Below are 19,055 nucleotides of genomic sequence, written 5' to 3'. Positions count from 1 at the left end.
TGACTTATTAATTTATTATAGATATAGTTTATTTTAAGGGATATGCAAAACTTTTTTGACTCATTGCTATTTACGAACGAACCATCAGTGGGCACGCTCACTTTGTCAACTATCTCGTTGTGTATTCATAAAGACGCATGGTGCTGTCACAGAAAAATAATACCGCCGAGTAATTCGAGGATTTCAATTGTAAGGCGGAGGGCGATCATTACGAGTGGAAGTACCGCAACTACTTTCGCCGTTTATTATACCGGATGTGACGTTCTCTCGCTTCATTCGAACAAAGTCGTTAAACACTAGGAATTTAGAAGGGACTAAAAAAATTCCATTTCGTATATCTCTGCAATCTGGATACTAAATAAACCATAAACCACTTTTTTACAAAAAAGGACGTACTCTTCTAGCAAAAAATTCAACAGAGACAATTTAATAATATGAGCTCTGAGCAGTTTCAGATACATTATACATATAGCCAAAAGTAACTTAGGCTACTTTCCATATTATTGTCTAAAATCAAAACTAAGAACAGGAGTTTACAAATCAAACACCAATTCTTATGAAGTTATTAATATTTTACAGTATTAATTAATTGCTGTCACAAATGATACTATCATCAATAATGAAGGAAATACTAATACATATACAGTGAAACCCTTCAATAGCCCTCCCTTTTATAGCCCTTCCGAGAATTAACGCCGCGCCGCTAGCAGGTGTAACTGGAGCTGCGCGGGGTGCCTGGGATATGTTGTTGTCACTCAGGCGAGCACTGAGGCATGAACAAACAAAAGAAGAGTGGCCTATAATGAGTTAGTTCCTACCCATCGTCACCCCCAAAGTCGGCGCTATAGAGATTTTGATATAGCGATTATGATAGTAGATACTTGACATCGGCGCCTCATAAGGAAATATTCCCAAATAAATATTCAGTTAAATAATAATTGATGCATTTCAGTGTAATAGTGATCATACAAATTCTATATAGTATATACATTTCAAATAAAAGATTTAGTTATGAATTCAACTTATACATAGATTCCAATTCAAAACAGAAATCGCAATTAAAATCTAGATCTTAATCTTTATTCTTCTTATGAGACCCTTGAATCCTTCCCAGTATAATTATAATTATTTTAATTAATATTTCGATTAAAAAAGTATCTGCATGTACCGAAAAAATCTAGTTATTTTTACAAAAATTTCAGTTTGACTATTGAAAACTCGAATAAAAATAAGTTATTGAGTATTAAATTAATTTTCGGGGTAAATATTATTTTATATTTGTGGACCTTCAGAAAATAATCTAAGTTTTACTAATTTTTTTATGCTGTGATTTTTATCAAAAATATATTTCAGCAGTGATTTTTTTTAGCGAATTTGTTATTTTTTACGATATAATATTAATGTAAAATGAATCTGTTATGTCATCAGCGAATGGTACTTTACCAACATTAGATAATCCTCCTAACCATGGAGGCAGAAGATCTTTTTTTCAAAAAAAAAATTTAATTTGAAATTTGAAAAAATTATTCTCCATCTAGTCAGTCAAATATCATTCGCTGCTGATATAAAACATTCATTTTAAATAATTATTAGTACCAGTAACACCGAGCTAAAAATTAGCGTTATTTTCTGCATTTAATGATCATATTCTGATCTCTCTAATATCTTAATGGAAAAGCACCTGTCCGGAAATCAGAAGTTTTGTGGTTCGATTCCTAGTGGAGCGAAATAGAAAGATCTTTTTTCAAGAAAAAATTACAATTTTAAATTATAATAAAGATAATATAAAATACAATTATTGAGAGAGAATTTGATAAATTAAAAAAATAAATTTGAAAACTGTAAAAGTTATGTTTGGGGGTTTTCTTAAAATTTCTAAATAGTTATTCACTCCTTATCTCCAGTTTTTATTTTGCTTTCAGGTGGCGAGAATTTCGACGACTGTGTTACTCTGTTTGGTTCTGGTCTGGGTGGGATTTACCGATAATGTCGATGGTATATTTCTCTTGTTCATCCTTAAATTAATTTATAAATTAAACTAAATTACGTCAGACTTTCATATGTTTCATTAAGTTTTACAGTTTTAAGTTATTCAATTTAATTCAAGCATCTCATCAATGTAGGTGGAAGAAAAAGGTTCCGACGGCCAACGACATCCAGTCCCTCAATTTTTAATGATCAGGAGGTATCTGCGAGTGTCAACAAGCTGAAAGTAATACGTAATCGCGTCACCACGAAGAATACGAAAAATGAATTGCAGCCTGGAAAATCGACAGACGATTACAAGGTGATTATAAAATAGAATGTCTCTGCACACCAGAAGTAATATAAAAATTATAAAAAAATCATAATAATAAGCGTTCAACATCAACAGAATAAGTTTTCATAACTCGATAAAGATATCGCAATGATATCTTATTGCCTGCAATTTAATTATGCTGCACTGAATCAACAAGAATTACATTACGCTCAATTTATTATTTCTTGGTTCTTTCTACTTTCGAAATTTAATGAAACTGTACTAAATTAAATCGTTGCAAAGTTTTCATAGTATATTATATCTCTAAAAAATTACAAAAATCGTAGATGCTTTATTATCGTGATATATGAACAAACTTGGGAAAACTATGGTATTTTATTTAGTATCAGGAATTCTTTTCGTCTACATCAAAATCCAGTTTTTTTCTACATAATCATCTCTTAATTGTTTAGTCGAAAATCAGAAAGAGGAAAATCTGATAAACTGAATCACATATCGTATTTATATAACATCAAAGTTTTTCTATGATTTTTCAAGGGATTTCATAGTCTTGTAGTCAGCCTGAACCGAGAATTCGATAATAAATATAGGTCATTTCAGAAACCCCGGAAAAAGATGTCAGGCCTCGAGTGTGCAATAGAGACTGTTGTCCAAAACTCGCTATAGGAACTTCTTGATATAAAATCCCGCTACGGTATACTTCGTCGATAATTACACAGTCCTGGCACACGAAAAGAAAACCCTCTGTGTTTTAATTAGGCCCGATGTCTTTAGGAAAGCAAACTTTAGCTTCCTCGACAAGGACTGATCATCAATATTTATGTAAAAGTTTCCGTGCATTTTCTTGTCGAGAAGCTGTTCGAGGAAGTTTTTGACCTCTGCTTTCTTTATTTAGGCTTTTAGAAGTGAGGCATCTAGATAAGGTAATCCACTTCCCTCACTTCTGATCCTAAGGGTCAGGGAATTGATCATGGCCTTCTGTTTCGAGGTTTTTGGAAAGGAACGCTCCTTTACCAATCATCAGGTGATTTCTGAATATTTTTGTGGGAGAAAATCTTTTCCTTTTCGACGATGTAAGGGAGCTTCCATTAATTATGACATCGTTTTTGGCGAATTTCGACCCTTCCCCCTTCTATTGTCACATTTTGACCATGGGAGTCTATGATATTATCCCAGACTGTCACAATTCGGCTACCCTCCCCCTTCCTAAAACTGCGGCATCTTTTATGGAAGCTCCCTAAGTTTTACCCAGGTTAATTCAGTTATAAGTATATTGGAGATTAAGCGCGGAACGGACGAATTAATACACAAGCTCTTCTGCATATGGATGTTCTTACGCGTAGTGATGTCGAGTGCCGTGAGCTCGTGTTGTGTACATGGAACCAACTCAAATGAGCAGAGTAGAATTGGGAAGGCAAGAATGTTAGTCGCAGATAGCTTGTTCAACGCCGACAGATTGAAAGACCAAATCTGTCCAAAAGAGAAGAGGACTCATGATGTCGCCCTCAAACACGCCCCTTTGAAAGGTTAAGCGGTTCGCTGTTAAACGAAATTTTTTAGATGTGTGCACGAGCCTTCAAGTTTTCAAACAGACAGATGATAAGTCTATAGGACGTTCAATTGAAAGCTTTCTGGTAGACAATCTAGGTCATTGACAGACTGTGATGGTGGAAAGCTGTGCATTTGCAGATGAACTTGTTAATTAGCTTGTTCCTTCGGAAGACTGCTACACCTTTTTTTAGCCATGTTGTTCGTAAATCTCTCCCCACATAGGTCCTATTCTTCGAATAATCTTGTCGATAAGAATAGCTGTAAAAATCTTATACAGCGTGTTCAGACAAGTTATTGACAAGTATGAAGTGAAGCTGCAGGCTAGATCTTAATGTGTAGAAGTTAACTTCTTCCACCAGAAGTTATTGATAACAGCTGGTCCTGCACTGAAGGCAGAACCAGATTTTTAAACTTGTAAACCTCTCTGCAAGAAGTCTCCACGTCGTCGGGTTGGATTTTTGTCAGGAACAGGAGGATCGCTGAAGAGGCGCGATGGATCAACGAGAAACTGTTGATTCTCCCTGACCTATCCCTCCTTCCTGTGCATTTTTCTTCTTGTACCAAATAACATCCGTATTTGTTCGACAATATGCTGCTTAATTGTCAGCAGCTTTGGCTTGTTCAGTGTGTGTTATGGTAGATCTTCAGTTCTTGCGCGAACTTTTGGATCTTTTCTGTAAACGGCTTACCAGTTGTTACGTAGTCAATCAAACACAGAACACGGAAAGTATTCTGTCTTGTCCAGCCAATTAGTGATGCAAATCGATTGTTTTTTGATACAATCGACATTTCAGCCAGATCTTAGCGCTAGGATGAACTTGGATGTTAATGTTCCTTCTTGTCCTAAAATCAGCATCTTCACTCAGGGGATTCCTGCTTTCCGTGATTGGTCTTAATGTCTCTTGCTCTTCATCTGCGACTTGTTTTAGCTGCGGGTTAGGGAAGTGCTTTGTGTTCATATCCCGTTCGCGAGAGGTAAGCAGCGCGATTTCGCAACGACTATTGTGAAACGTGCGGAAGCTCTGTTTTTTTATTGAACCATTGACTGTGAGAGCGTGCCACGAAGTCACTGTAAAAAAGGAATAATGCTAGCATCGTTGCAGTCTAGTAAGTCATCCTTGAGTCAATACGTCCACTGCATAGTGTAAGCGCGTCGCCTTTACGTGTCGTCGCGTTTCCATCCATCTAGGGTAATTGGCACTGTTTGTGCATTAGATTGTTTGAACCAAATCTGTTGCAGCATACAAGCAAAAATGTTCATAGAAATAATGGCGATAATTTGGCATAATTGTGATCGGATGTGCAGTGTCGATTAATATTTATCACTTCAGTCTATGATTAAGCAAACGTTAAGTACGTGTAAATAAATAATAGTTTTTTCTCCGATATAAATTGTATGTATGTTTATTTTTAAAATTTCCATTTCTGTGCATTAGTTTTTGGACGAATTACAAAAAGACATTTTTAAATTGGTCAGGAGAAAAAACTGTGGTCGGGAAACACCGTAAATTTCAAATTGCCTAATCACTAGACACCCTGAAATTCAAATCACCGTCCAAGCTTAAAAAGCATAAATGACTTTTTTAATCATGCTTCTCATTATTTAATTCAGCACTGCAGTATCTCAGGAGCAAGTTTCTTTTTCTAAAATGAAAATTAGATTTTTACCAGCGTCTAAGATTGAACAAAACGTGCTTCTCGAACGAAAAAATAATTCCTCTATATATCTATATACCTATATATCAATTGCTAGAAATTTGATTTTTGCTTCTTTCTGAAATTCTAAACTGGACTTTTAATCAGCTTCAATGCAGCACTGATGTGTCTTTGAAAATGGTCAAATGGTATTAAGGTATATTTTTTTGTAGATTGTGTGTTATTACACAAATTGGTCGCAGTATCGAACCAAAGTAGGAAAGTTCATGCCAGAAGATATTCAGCCTGATTTATGTACCCACATTATCTTTGCTTTTGGATGGCTTAAGAAAAACAAGCTCACTAGCTATGAGTCAAATGATGAAACAAAAGATGGAAAGGTTGGACTTTATGAAAAAATGATGACTCTGAAGAAGGCCAGTCCTTCTCTGAAAGTTCTACTCGCTATTGGTACTGCTCAATTTATAATTAAATTTAGTTGATTAACTTTTACATTCTTCATTATTTATTTGCAATGGTATATGTATAACAAGTTCTAGGTCTTAATAATACATTATTATTATCCTTCACTGGAAATATTACAGGTGTGAAAGAAGGTCAAAATTATGAAAATAGATTTCATTCGGTACATTTTCATTTACATCATTCATTTTTCGCGTAAGTTTTTGTTAAGCTGCATTAAATTTAATTTTAATTTACAGGTGGGTGGTCGTTTGGTACACAAAAGTTCAAGGATATGACATCGACACGATATGCAAGACAGACTTTTATTTATAGTGCCATACCCTATTTACGTGACAGAGACTTTGATGGATTAGACATTGATTGGGAATATCCTAAAGGAGGGGATGATAAGAAGAATTACGTTCTATTTTTAAAAGGTAGAAAATTTTGTTAATTAGATTCAAATTCATAAAGACAGTCAATTGTATGGTATTTCATAAACATATGTTTTTTGCAGAATTGAGGGAAGCTTTCGAAGCAGAAGCTCAAGAGAAAAAGAAACCACGATTGTTGCTCACAGCTGCTGTACCAGTCGGACCAGATAACATTAAGGCTGGTTACGACGTTCCAGCAGTTTCCAGGTAATATTAAGAAATAAACAAGACGGAAATAATATTTGTTATTTATACATCAGATTTTCTATATTTTATATAGTATTCAAAGTTGAAGTACTTCCTCATCAGCCTAATAAAAAAATTATAGGGAGGGATTTTTTCTTAAAATATTGATGTTTTTGATCAGATTTATTATTTCCATCTAATATAATGTAACTTTTTTGTAATATAGTAATTAAATAAAAAATTTTATTAACTGGATGAACTAAATTTGTAATCTAGGAAATTTGAAATCGCAAGTAAGCTTTTGAAAGCGAAAAGCCGTAATAGTCTATTGTATTGTGCAATACAACCTGACATTTCAAAACTTGCATTGATATCAACTTTGCTAACGTAGTTATCTAGATAATGATTCAGTGAATAGATCTGTGATTATTAAAAATTTGTGTTTTAGCTATCTGGATTTTATAAACTTGATGGCTTATGATTTCCATGGAAAGTGGGAAAAAGAAACAGGACACAATGCTCCCCTTTATGCATCGTCTTTAGACTCAGAATGGCAGAAGCAATTAAGTGTTGATAATGCAGCATCCATGTGGGTACGCTTGGGAACACCAAAGGAAAAACTAATTATTGGAATGCCTACTTATGGTCGTTCCTTCACTTTATCGAACCCGGAAAAATTCAGAATTCATTCTCCAGCTAGTGGAGGTGGAAAAGCTGGCGAATATACTAAGGAGTCTGGATTCCTGGCTTATTACGAGGTAAAATTTACATAATTATTTATTACGCTATAATCATTATTTACAATTATATCTAATTAGAACTGGTCATAATAAACTGAAAGATTTTTATCAATAATAACTTTATCTTTCAAACGACGTTCAAAATATGCAAACAAAGAATCACTTTGATATAAATTTCTACTATTTTTTTGAATCAATTTAGATCAAAATTAGCTAATCAAAACTGACAAATTCTTTTGTAGTAACACTCACCAGACTTCATCTTGTACTAGGTTTTAATGTTTAAACAGTTCTGTATGCATCCCTGTTAATTGTGCTCAACTTATCAAATTAAAGACTTTCTTCAATTTGTTTAGTTAATTTCTTTCAATACAAAATTTGTATAGGCTCATTTTCATCTTGACTCCAGCTCTGAAAATAAGGTTCTGAAAGGAAGTCTAGGTAGTTCTTAAAAAAAATGCTTCTTAATTTCGATTTGATCTCAAATAAAAGTGATTTTTCCTTGAGGGCATGTACTATACTGTCACGTGACCAATTATTTTAAACGAACTTGATAGTGACAGTGGGGTGTACGTCTTTCAATCATTTGATTCTACTTTGAATTATATTGAAATTACTTTAATTCAGGAGCATCTTAAATTGAATTCGGGAAAAATTCAAATAAATTTATGATTAAATAACTGTTATGAAATCATCTTGAATTTTTGGAATCCTGGGGAATTTTGAGAAAAGGAATTCACCTCCGCCTTGCATATCACTAATCTCTTGTGTAAATGAAATCTCAATGATTTAAAAATAAAATTTGACTATCATCCCATAAAATAAATTTCGAATTCAATTTCGAGAAATCTAATCTAATATGGATTCAGGTTTAATTTAAAGTTAATCCTTTAACAATTCAAATTTAATTATACAAATCGATCAATCTGTATTTTCACTTCACCTGTTAAATAGTTATTATTAATTTTGATCTACTTTCACATTCAAATCCAAAAAGACTTGAGACTCTTAAATAAAACTATTGCTTTTGAATGTTTCAATAAACCGACCTAACTTATGATTTTACTGAATTGCTTCCCTAATATTTTGATAAACTTTAGTCACTAAATGACATATTTGAACACCACAGATTTGTGAGATGTTGCAAAATGGAGCAGCGTACGTTTGGGATGACGAAATGAAAGTACCCTATCTAGTACATGGCGATCAATGGGTAGGTTTTGATGACGAAAGATCAATCAGACACAAGATGCATTGGCTCAAGGATAAAGGATATGGTGGAGCTATGGTGTGGACTGTCGATATGGACGACTTTAATGGTACCACTTGTGTTGGAAATGTTCGATATCCTCTAATTGGTGCTATGAGAGAAGAACTCCTCGGAATTTCTCGAGGTATCGACACTAAAGATGTTGATTGGAGTGTTGTCGCTACCACAATAACAGAAACAATTGTTAAAAAACCAGAGCCCTACAAAATCTCAGCCTCAGAAGTCATAAACAAGGCGAAAAAGGCCCATAAAACAACGCAAACGGTCATTAAAACATCCAGTCGTGGTAAGAAAACAATTCATATTTTTCGATTCTACATTAACGATAGCTTTAAACTTTTCAAATATTTTAAAGTATTAATACATACATAATACTAACTCTGATGATAATTTTTTGGTCATAACTCTCATGTTACAGTGCTTTTCAGTTTAGTTTTAATTTAAACTAATTCTGATTCACAGAAAGAGAACCTCAAACAATCTGCTACTTGACAAACTGGTCACACAAAAGACCAGGAATGGGAAAATTCATGCCTGAAGATATTGATGCCACTCTTTGCACCCATGTCATCTATGCTTTTGCTACTCTTAAAAATCATCTGCTTTCCGAAGGTAATGAGAAGGATTTGGAAATGTACAATCGCCTGATTGAACTACGTGAAAAAAATCCAGATATAAAGGTACGGATTCTTTTTCCACATATTGTATTAAATTAATCTTCTCCTAATATCGATCATCAGTTTCTCTAATATGTTCATCTGATCAGCTTTTATACAAAAAAAAACAATTAAAGCTACTTTCTAAAAACCTGCTATATCCTCATTTCGAGTTTTACAATTAAAATCTTTAACGATCTAGTGGATTCATTTGTGGACAAGTAAGTCATGCCTAATTTAGTGTAACGTCTCATTTAGTCTTTTTCATTAGTGCGAGGTTTAATCCGGTAACTTTCTACGGTTACAGATTCTCCTGGCTATCGGTGGTTGGGCGTTTGGTTCCACTCCATTTAAGGAACTTACCAGTAATACTTTCCGCATGAATCAGTTTGTCTACGAAGCCATTGAATTCCTAAGGGAATACAAATTCGATGGTCTTGATGTAGACTGGGAATATCCTCGGTAAATTAAAATCTTTATTAAAAAGAATAATAAGAAATATTTAACAGGAGAGAGTAGACAACATTCTTATCATGAAATTGTTTCAGTGGTGCAGATGACCGAGCAGCTTATGTAAATTTGTTAAAGGAATTGAGAATGGCTTTCGAAGGAGAAGCAAAGAGTTCTGGACAACCGAAACTGATTCTATCTGCTGCTGTTCCAGCGAGCTTTGAAGCAATCGCTGCAGGGTAAATAATATAATCTAATTTCTGAGTATAGAAACGATAGGATAGCTTAATTTAATTCAACTTTTTATTTTATCCCAGATATGACGTACCAGAAATATCCAAATACTTGGACTTTATCAATGTCATGACTTATGACTTCCATGGACAATGGGAAAGGCAAGTTGGACACAACAGTCCACTATTCCCATTGGAAACTGCCACCAGCTATCAGAAGAAATTGACGGTGGTAAATATCCTTGAATCTTTGTGAATCATAGTTTTTAAGAATAATATATTAATAGGAAATTATTATTTTAGGACTTCAGTTCCCGAGAATGGGTGAAACAAGGTGCTCCAAAAGAAAAATTGATGATTGGTATGCCGACCTACGGTAGATCATTCTCGCTTGTTGACAATGACAAATTTGACATTGGTGCTCCAGCTTCAGGTGGTGGAACTGCTGGAAATTTTACTAATGAACCTGGTTTCTTGTCCTACTATGAGGTACATAATTAAATAATTTGAAATAATTTTAGTTTCCATTTGTGCCTATAATTTTTTATAACTTATGATCAGGTTTGTAGTTTCTTGAATGAGGATAATACGACTTTGGTATGGGATAGTGAACAACAGGTGCCATTTGCCTACAGAGACGATCAGTGGGTAGGATTCGATGACGAAAGGAGTCTTGTAAACAAGGTAAATATATTTTATTAATCTTTGTATTATTTTTTAAAATTAGAAGTGAATACCTTTTTTATTTTTGTATTATTTTCATTAGATGACTTGGCTCAAGGAAGAAGGCTTCGGCGGTATTATGATCTGGTCCGTTGATATGGATGATTTCAAGGGAAGTTGTGGAACTGGGAAGTATCCTTTGATCAAAGCTATGAAGAAGGAACTTTTGGATTACTCTGTTAAGCTTGAATATGAAGGACCATATGAAACGGCTTCAAGAAGTGGAAAATATACCACAAAGGATCGTACGTAACATTATTTTTAGTATCTCTAATGATTTTTCTTTTCGAGACTCATGGCATCTGAATTATTATTACCCAAATATGATGCTGATCGTTTCAACGACGTGCTGAAACTATGGACAGTAGGTTTCAAATTCCTCACTGACTCTCAACTCATTTTGCTGGCTTTTTTTGGTAAAAATTGCTGAAAAAATTACGTTATGAATGAACGAGCTCGATCTTCAACATTTTTTTTAAAGAAACAAATTAAACAAAAAATGACCATTTTTCCTTCTTTTAAGGGGGTCATCCCGCGTGAATGCCCGTTTTTTTAACCTTTTTTGGGGATTTTTTTTGACGAACGATAACAATATACAACTTTGAACTTTTCACTATATATTTATTTTTGCATTTTAACAGTAAATTGTGCAAGTTTGAACCCAAAATCTTTATTATAATGCGTATGGCGCACCTCCGAATACACCCATGTCAAAAAATAGTGTGTCCATGGCCGGCATGATTACTACACATTTCAAAGTAATCGGTCAACCCGTTTTTGAGATATCATGCCAGCTAATTCGAAAAACATGGTTTCGAGAAAAATGCGTTTGAAAGTTCAAGAACGCTTTAAACAATGAAGTAAATCTAGTCGCTCTAACAGCTGTAACTTTCCAATGACTTTGAATATAGGAATATCACTTGACCAGCATATTCTACACATGTGTAGGAATAAATTAAGGTAACAAAAAAATCGATTTTTATGACCAAACACACGGGGTGACTCCCTTAAATAAAGCAAAAATGTATGAAATTGTCTACATTTTATAGGGTTGGAACAGGGAATTTTCTGAAAGAATTATAATCGTGAGTTTGGAGAGGGGATTTCAGTAAATTCTCGTAATTATAATTTTAACTTTGAGAGAGGTCATTTTTTGAAAGATTCATAATTCTCAGGTGGGACAGGGAATAAATTATATAAATAAATTATCTTGGCACATGGAATTGTAGTAAATAATTATAATTTTGACTTCGGGACAGGCAATTTCCACAAAGAATTATAATTTTGAATTTGGGACAAGAAAATTTATAAAATAATTATAATGCAGAAATAGAACTGGCAATTTCCCTAAAGAATTATAATTTTCAAGTAAGGTTTACTTTAGAACCAGAAATTTCGTTTAAAATTGTAATTTTTACTTTAGGTTAGGGAGTTTTTTAAAATGATTTACTATATTTTCTATATTTCTGAATTATAATTGGAAATTTTCTAAATAAATAGAATTCTGACTTGGAACGGGGATTTTTCGTAACGAATTTTAATGTAGTCTTGGGAAAAAGGAATTTTTGTGAAGAATTATAATCTACACTTTAGAACAGGGGATTTATGTAAAGATGTATAATTTAGATTCTAACGCAAGGAATTTAATAAAGAATTATTATTTTATGTAGAACAGAAAATTGTTGACATCGAACACGAATGTTTGAAAATGATGCAATTCTTGTCTAGAAGAAGGGGATTTAAAATAGTCGTGGTTGAAATGCAGAATTACAAACTTTAAGAATGGTTTATATTCATTCGAATCTTTGAACTCTTTTAAATTGACTGCGATAAATTACCACTTGACCAGGAAACTGGAAAATAACAAGAAATATAAAATCACCTCTCGGGTAGAAACCTTTAATTTCCTCTTCATTTACTTCATGTACTTAAAAAATAATTGTTTTCCTTTCGCAATTCGGAATGATTACTTTTATGATTTTTCTGAAATATAAAATCCTTTTTATTTAATCAAATCTCAATTTCATTGAATTTTAGCAAACGAAGTAACTTGTGACGAGGAGGACAACCACATATCCTACCACAAGGACAAAAACGACTGTACAATGTACTACATGTGTGAAGGCGAAAGGAAACATCACATGCCATGTCCAGCAAATCTGGTCTTCAACCCTAACGAGAACGTATGCGATTGGCCAGAAAATGTAGAAGGTTGCTTACAACACACCCAGGCACCACCAGTGTGATTCCATTATCATGAAAAAAAAAATGAAGATTGAAAACAGAAGAGTCAACTTTTGAGAAACGAGACGCTAAATGATTTTCTGGAAACATATACTCAAAGTCTGAGAATAAAACTCAAAATCTGGGACTAAAAATCAAAGTCTAAAATGAAAATCCAAAATCTGTGATTAAAACTCAAAGTCTAGGACTGAAAGTGAATTTTAAAACTAGAACTATTCGAACTCCAGTAATCATTCTTTAATGCTAATTAGCCACTTTCACTCTTTTTTTTATTACTGCGTTCGTTCTCCATCGAATTTTACAACGTATGCGCATCAATTGGCTATGAGTATTAAAATGAAAAACTCGACGAGAGTCAGCCAGGCTTGGCCCAGTCTTTCGTAATTTCCGGAACTGAGGGCCGAGGCCTGGCAGGCTGTGTGCGGTGTTCCCAGGGTAAGAAGGACCTTGTCTGAAGAGTAAGAAGGTGTTGTTTCGGTGCAGACAGCTCGGCCCGCGATTGTCCGAAGTTGTCTTGCATCTGATTGAGAGGCCGTGTGAATCTGGCGCGATTCGCGAAGCCATCGCCTTAGCCACAGGCTCAGCCATGCGATTTCACAATCGCACTCCAACGGGTTCCCGGACACTTGCAGGCCACCTGTGGACAAATTCAGTTCAATGAAACTAATAGTGTATTGTATACCTAGGAGGCAAGCTTAGTCCTTTTATACGATCGTGAGTTTGCAACTAGTGCAGTTTCAATAACCGGACTTAGGCGGCGCGGCAAGGCCCGCTTAAACATGAATGGCGTGGCGTACCCAGTGTGGATGAGCGTCAAGCGCTAGTAAAAGCTAAGTATTGCAAACACGTCATGGTAAAGAGGCGTTTGCCTCCTTGGTGCACACGATATTTTACGTAGTAAAGGTCTGATTTACAAGTTTATCACGTCTAACATTTGCGATCAAGTTGATATGGCCATAGTCGTAGACGGGCGACAGTGAATGCGCATGCGTGGAGTAAGGCTATGAGCCTGCAATTATTTTATGGGTTCCTAATTGTACTGCACAAATGCGTATTCGCTGTCGCTTCCCTTGTTGTACAGGCGGCTACTTTGAGATCTGAAAATAGGCTGATAAAACGCGTAAATCATTCCTGCGCTACATATTTTTTCCGCTGAAAGGTTCAAGGGAAAGGGATGCTGATGATGTAGTTGGTAAATATTTCAAACCATAATTGCATAAGAAATATTTTTAAAATAAACTAATGAAAAATTCGAAAATCGGAAAAGTTGTTTGCAACATCCATAATTAGAATCGAAATTATTTAACTGACTCTAAAACTTCGAGATTTTGAAGTTGAAAACAAACCAGTAAGTTTTCAAGCTTTAAAAAAAAGATGATAAATCCTAAGGTATCAAAAGTGTTGCAGCTCAATTCAATCAACGCGGGAATTTGGAGAACATTTTAAAAGACTGGAGAATATTTTTGACGGAAATATTATATACATCAATTTATCTACTCAGATTCATAATCTATATGCAAAAAAATATAAATTTTATATTAACTACATAATATTTAAAAATTATTATTATTTTTCAGTAAGATTTTCAGTATATATTACTACATTTAATATAAATTTAACTGAGCAAAGATAATGAAAGAGTTAGTTACTGCTCTTACGAGATTAAAATACATTTAATTAATGATTTTGTATCATTTGCCTTCCAAATATGTGATTAAAAAACAAAAATTCTAGAATAGCTGAAAAAATTATATCATAGAATGACGATGAAAGATAAATATATTTCTAAACCACTGTATATAATATATTTTTTCTCGATAATTTAAGAGCAACATCAGTCCCCCATTCGTTTAGAAATTAAGATCCTATCAGTGTAAGTAAATTAACTAAGTGTGCTGTCCTCAGCAAGGCGATTGTTACGCGATTCCTGAAGATTATGTATTGTATAAACAGGTATTAACTGTATAATAGTTAAAAAGTGTAGCACCGTACCATTTAAGATTCCTTATCTTAAGAACGCAAAAAGCATTCTTTCGTAAAGTTCATTTATAAACTTTAAGCGACGCGAAACCCGAAAGGTGCGAATTCCAACAAATTGACATGTAAGGCATTCTTAATTAAATAAAGAAATGTTGTATATAAAGTTATTAGATGTTTCTAAGGTATTGTTTATTAAAATCAATTCATGTATTTAAACTAAATATGTTCATTTATTATTGCTTATGTAATATCATAAGATAAACTTTTTAATAATATAACTTCTGTTACTGAAATTCTAAATAAAAATAATATAGTGTCTACGAGTACCGTGATTTCGGTACAAATAGCACCTTCTTCAGGTCCCCCTGTTCATTTTTAACCATGGATGGTTAAATCTGCTTTGGTTCATTTTCAGCTCAAAAATTGGTTCAAAAGTCAAAACATTGACTTCATCGATCGCGCCAATTTAAAAATTCTCATACATGGTTACTTTTTTAAATTGCACAGTTTCGTTACCTTCCATCACGATCACTGTAGGGATTGAACGGTCACGCCCGCGTCAGTGGCTAGCCAATTAAGAAGAAGTTCGAAGAGCGGGAAGCACTTGTTGGTTTAAATTGAGTACTCGCATTTTAGCATGATGCCATGGAAATGCAGAAAACATTTTAAGGGAAATATTCTAAACGAAACATTAAGTCATAAATGTACGAATAGTAATATTTGCCAAGTGTCGAATTTATTTTCTCAGCTTTTCCATTCTTTTGTCACTTGACGACCTTTCAGTGTCACGAAAAAAAACAAAATATAAAAAATTTCAATTTAGTGTATCAGATCGGGTACTCTAACCTCAAATTTCGGATTGTTGATTGTAGTTCGTGAAACTGAAAGGTCTTCAATCGATAAAATGATGAAACATAATTGTGCAAATGCACTCTACGCTTAAAAAATATTACTATTCAGACCTTTATAACTTACTTTTACGTTTAGAATATTTTCTCCAAAAAGGCCTATGCAGAAGTATGTCAAAAAGAACCAACTACATACTAACCTTTCTGTCATTTGCATCTACCCTAGCATGACCGTGGCGCTATACTAAAATACTTACTACTCCGCGAAATATTTGAATACTTTTTTATTCTATCATGTTGATTTTAGTTCTGTAATTAAAGCCGCGACTCAGAAAGGGTCCCAGCCATTGAAATTGCAATTTGTAGAAACAAAAAATTATGTACCTACGTAAATTACACAGGCCAACATGGTTTTGTTGTTGAAAAATGGAGGGTCATTTGCGAAGTAATTTCTTACGTAGAATCCAAATCTGGGGTCAGAATTGGCCCATCATGTCAGGATTTTAAGATATTTGAGGTTATGTACCCAAAAATGGCTTTATGGCTACGTTTGAGGTTATGTACAGAAGACACCAAATTTTTGGGGATTTTTTCTTTAGCTTTATCATATAGTACTGCTCTTTCTCTTAAATTTGAGAGTGTCAGAGTTCAATTACCAGTTTTCATAACCTCAAAATTAGCCAAAAACGCCAGTTTTTGGGTACATAACCTAAAACATCTTAAAATCCTGACATGATGGGCCAATTCTGACTCCCGATTCGGATTTTACGTAAAAAATTACTTCGGAAATGACCCTTCACTTTCCAACAATAAAACCATGTTGGCCTGTGGTATTTAAAGCAAATGCTCAAGACATAATAGCCCTGGTGGACCGAAGGAACCGAATGGAGCCTCTAGAAAGTACCAGCAAAGACCCTATTGGGTCACCATTCGGTTTCTTTTAAAAAAACTAAAAAAAAACAGCAAAATCAACTTTTAAATGGTTGAAATTTGGATCCTACGTTAAAATTTGCATTAGAAACTCACGGAGTAATCGCAATACTTTTTCTTGCAGCGTTCAAAACTTTAAAAAATAAAATACCTGTCAATTACATGGGGCGAAGGCGACTTCAAGTGCATCTTCTTTTAGTAGCAGTTAATAAGCGTTCCGTCACTAATTTTAAGAATTTTGTCTGGATGAGCTCCACGCAGTGGAAACCCCAGACAACATCGCTGCGATGCAAGTGAGAGAGAATTTTATTTTTAAACTTCGCGTACAACATACTACTTGAGCTATTATAGACGCGCTTAAAGTCACCTTCAGCAGAAATTAATGAAATTTTTTTTTAATTTTTAGCGCTGCAAAAAAAAAGTATTGCGATTACTCCGTGAGTTTCTGATAGAAAATTTAACGTAGAATCCAAATTTTAACAGTTTAAAAGTTCATCTTCCTGTTTTTTTGAGTTTTTTAAAAAGGAACCGAATGGGGACCCAATGGCGTTTTTACGGGTACTTTGTAGAGGCTCCATTGGGTAAATTCGGTCCGCTAGGGAGGACATATCTCGTAATTTCAAATTGCCGTAACTTGGTAAAGAAAAACGGTAATTGAACCCTGAGACTCTCAAATTAAAGATAAAGAGCAATACCATATGATACAACCAGAGAAAAAATAGCAAAAAATTTAGTGTCTTCTGTACATAACCTCAAATGTAGCCAAAAACGCCATTTGTTGGGTACATGAGCTCAAATATCTTAAAATCCTGACGTGATAGGTCTTCTGACTTCGGATTCTACGTAAAAAATTACTTCAGAAATGACCCTCCACTTTTCAACAACTGATATGAGCCCATTAGTTGCAGGCCTTTGTATTAAAGCTCCATGGAAGTCCGAAAAATAATCAAAAATATTTATTAATTTTCGACTTATGATCATTTTGAATGATTTTGGACTTTTATATTCTCATCAGAGAAGGTATTAGACTTGTGTAAAATTTGACCGCCCCCCCCCCCCAGTTTTTGTCAAATGTCCAAGTTTTAAGACCCCATGAATCCGAAAAACAGGTTTTTACGAATGTGTCTGTATGCATGTCCACAATAACTTTTGAAAAAATTAATGTATTAGATTGGCCTCTAGTACACTCGTTTAGTGTCCTAAATTAAAGGTCAAGTTTCTGTCGCCAGTCATTTTGGACAAAAATTCAAAAAATGGGCACTTTTCGAATGTTTTCGAGACCACTTTTTTTAAAATTCAAAAATTCTCTGTGTGGTTATTGATGTATTCAAAAAGTTCAAAAATTTATCCTAATTACTTTTTTCATAAAACCAAAAATTATTAGTCATAGAATTTACAAAATTTCAAAAAAGTCAAAATAAGAAAAATGTTTCTTTTAAAATGCTCTTTTTAAATGCAATAAAATGTTTCATAACATATTAAAAAAAAGCTCATTTTTTTACACGGGACAATGAAACTACGCCTATTTTAATACCAATACATGTTATGAATTATAATAATATACATTGATGGGAATGATATAAAATTTCAGGAATAAACTCGAGTATGAAGCACGAGATACGTGATGAGAATGTGTTCGTTAAGGCCGAAGGAGCTTTAGCAAAAGAGAATTCAAAATCACAAAATTACTGTTGTCGATGCTTTCACATTTAGTTTTAAAAAGTCTGTGCACAAAGATCGAGCGCGAGATAAATATATTATAGAGCGCGAAGCGCGAAAACCAACAGTCGCTCCTAAAAAAGGTCTTGTGTTTAGAAGTGTTTCTTAAGAAGGTCGCGTTTTGATAAAAATCTGTTAATAAAAGATCAGTTAAAGAATCTTATAAAAAATACTCTATAAATTGATTGTACTTACCAGCAACCATGTTCGTTCCGACTGTTTCCCATGACAAATTTCCATAAATGACAGAAGGGCTTAATTCGTTGATATGATTGTTTCGAAGGTCAAGTGTCAGTTGGGAAAGGTGTTTTGTCAATGAAAGAAATATATCTGACTGCAACCTTCGGACGGAAGTATCCTTGATTCTAAGAATTAGATCGCCACCTACGATGGTCGAAAAGGCGTCTGGAGAGATAATTTCAAGATTATGACCAGTGATTGTCAGCTCTCGGAGCTGCTTTGTGAAGGTATTTTGAATCTGGTCTTTTAAATAATGTTCCATCATTTGGATTTCTACAGTCCTCAGAGGCAAACCTTGGAGAAGATACCGAAGGTGGAATCCGTCTATATCTGGCCAGGACTGAACACGCAAATGTTTTAAATATCGCAAGGATTTTAGACAATCTTTTTCAACTTGTGTCGTTTTGTTCAAATTTTTTAGGTATATTCTCTCTAGGCGGGGAAATCCCAGGAAGCTTTCTTTTGTTAAAGCCTGTCACAGAAAGGATTAA

At 34.1% G+C, this 19,055-nt stretch overlaps 2 protein-coding genes across 2 annotated transcripts in view; one reads left to right on the top strand and one right to left on the bottom strand.

The window, feature by feature from the left end:
* LOC117172140 (probable chitinase 10) overlaps positions 1 to 14,994 on the top strand; it is a 52,606-nt gene extending 37,612 nt beyond the window's left edge. Inside the window, exons 2-16 of the mRNA XM_033359938.1 lie at positions 1,923 to 1,995; positions 2,124 to 2,287; positions 5,680 to 5,917; positions 6,169 to 6,348; positions 6,429 to 6,552; positions 6,980 to 7,289; positions 8,401 to 8,827; positions 9,004 to 9,221; positions 9,505 to 9,659; positions 9,746 to 9,886; positions 9,965 to 10,112; positions 10,184 to 10,369; positions 10,442 to 10,564; positions 10,647 to 10,848; positions 12,641 to 14,994. Coding sequence (XP_033215829.1) covers positions 1,923 to 1,995; positions 2,124 to 2,287; positions 5,680 to 5,917; positions 6,169 to 6,348; positions 6,429 to 6,552; positions 6,980 to 7,289; positions 8,401 to 8,827; positions 9,004 to 9,221; positions 9,505 to 9,659; positions 9,746 to 9,886; positions 9,965 to 10,112; positions 10,184 to 10,369; positions 10,442 to 10,564; positions 10,647 to 10,848; positions 12,641 to 12,849 — 2,898 coding nt within the window. The 3' untranslated portion in view covers positions 12,850 to 14,994. The remainder of the gene's footprint in view (positions 1 to 1,922; positions 1,996 to 2,123; positions 2,288 to 5,679; positions 5,918 to 6,168; positions 6,349 to 6,428; positions 6,553 to 6,979; positions 7,290 to 8,400; positions 8,828 to 9,003; positions 9,222 to 9,504; positions 9,660 to 9,745; positions 9,887 to 9,964; positions 10,113 to 10,183; positions 10,370 to 10,441; positions 10,565 to 10,646; positions 10,849 to 12,640) is intronic.
* LOC117172141 (chaoptin-like) overlaps positions 13,121 to 19,055 on the bottom strand; it is an 18,858-nt gene continuing 12,923 nt past the window's right edge. The window contains exons 8-9 of the mRNA XM_033359939.1: positions 18,520 to 19,036; positions 13,121 to 13,484 (exon numbers count right to left, since the gene is read on the bottom strand). Coding sequence (XP_033215830.1) covers positions 13,162 to 13,484; positions 18,520 to 19,036 — 840 coding nt within the window. The 3' untranslated portion in view covers positions 13,121 to 13,161. The remainder of the gene's footprint in view (positions 13,485 to 18,519; positions 19,037 to 19,055) is intronic.

This window comes from Belonocnema kinseyi, chromosome 4 (assembly GCF_010883055.1).
Source record: "Belonocnema kinseyi isolate 2016_QV_RU_SX_M_011 chromosome 4, B_treatae_v1, whole genome shotgun sequence".
NCBI lineage: Eukaryota > Metazoa > Arthropoda > Insecta > Hymenoptera > Cynipidae > Belonocnema > Belonocnema kinseyi.
The sequence above is the reverse complement of the archived record's forward strand: the minus strand, read 5'-3'. Positions and strand labels throughout refer to the sequence as shown.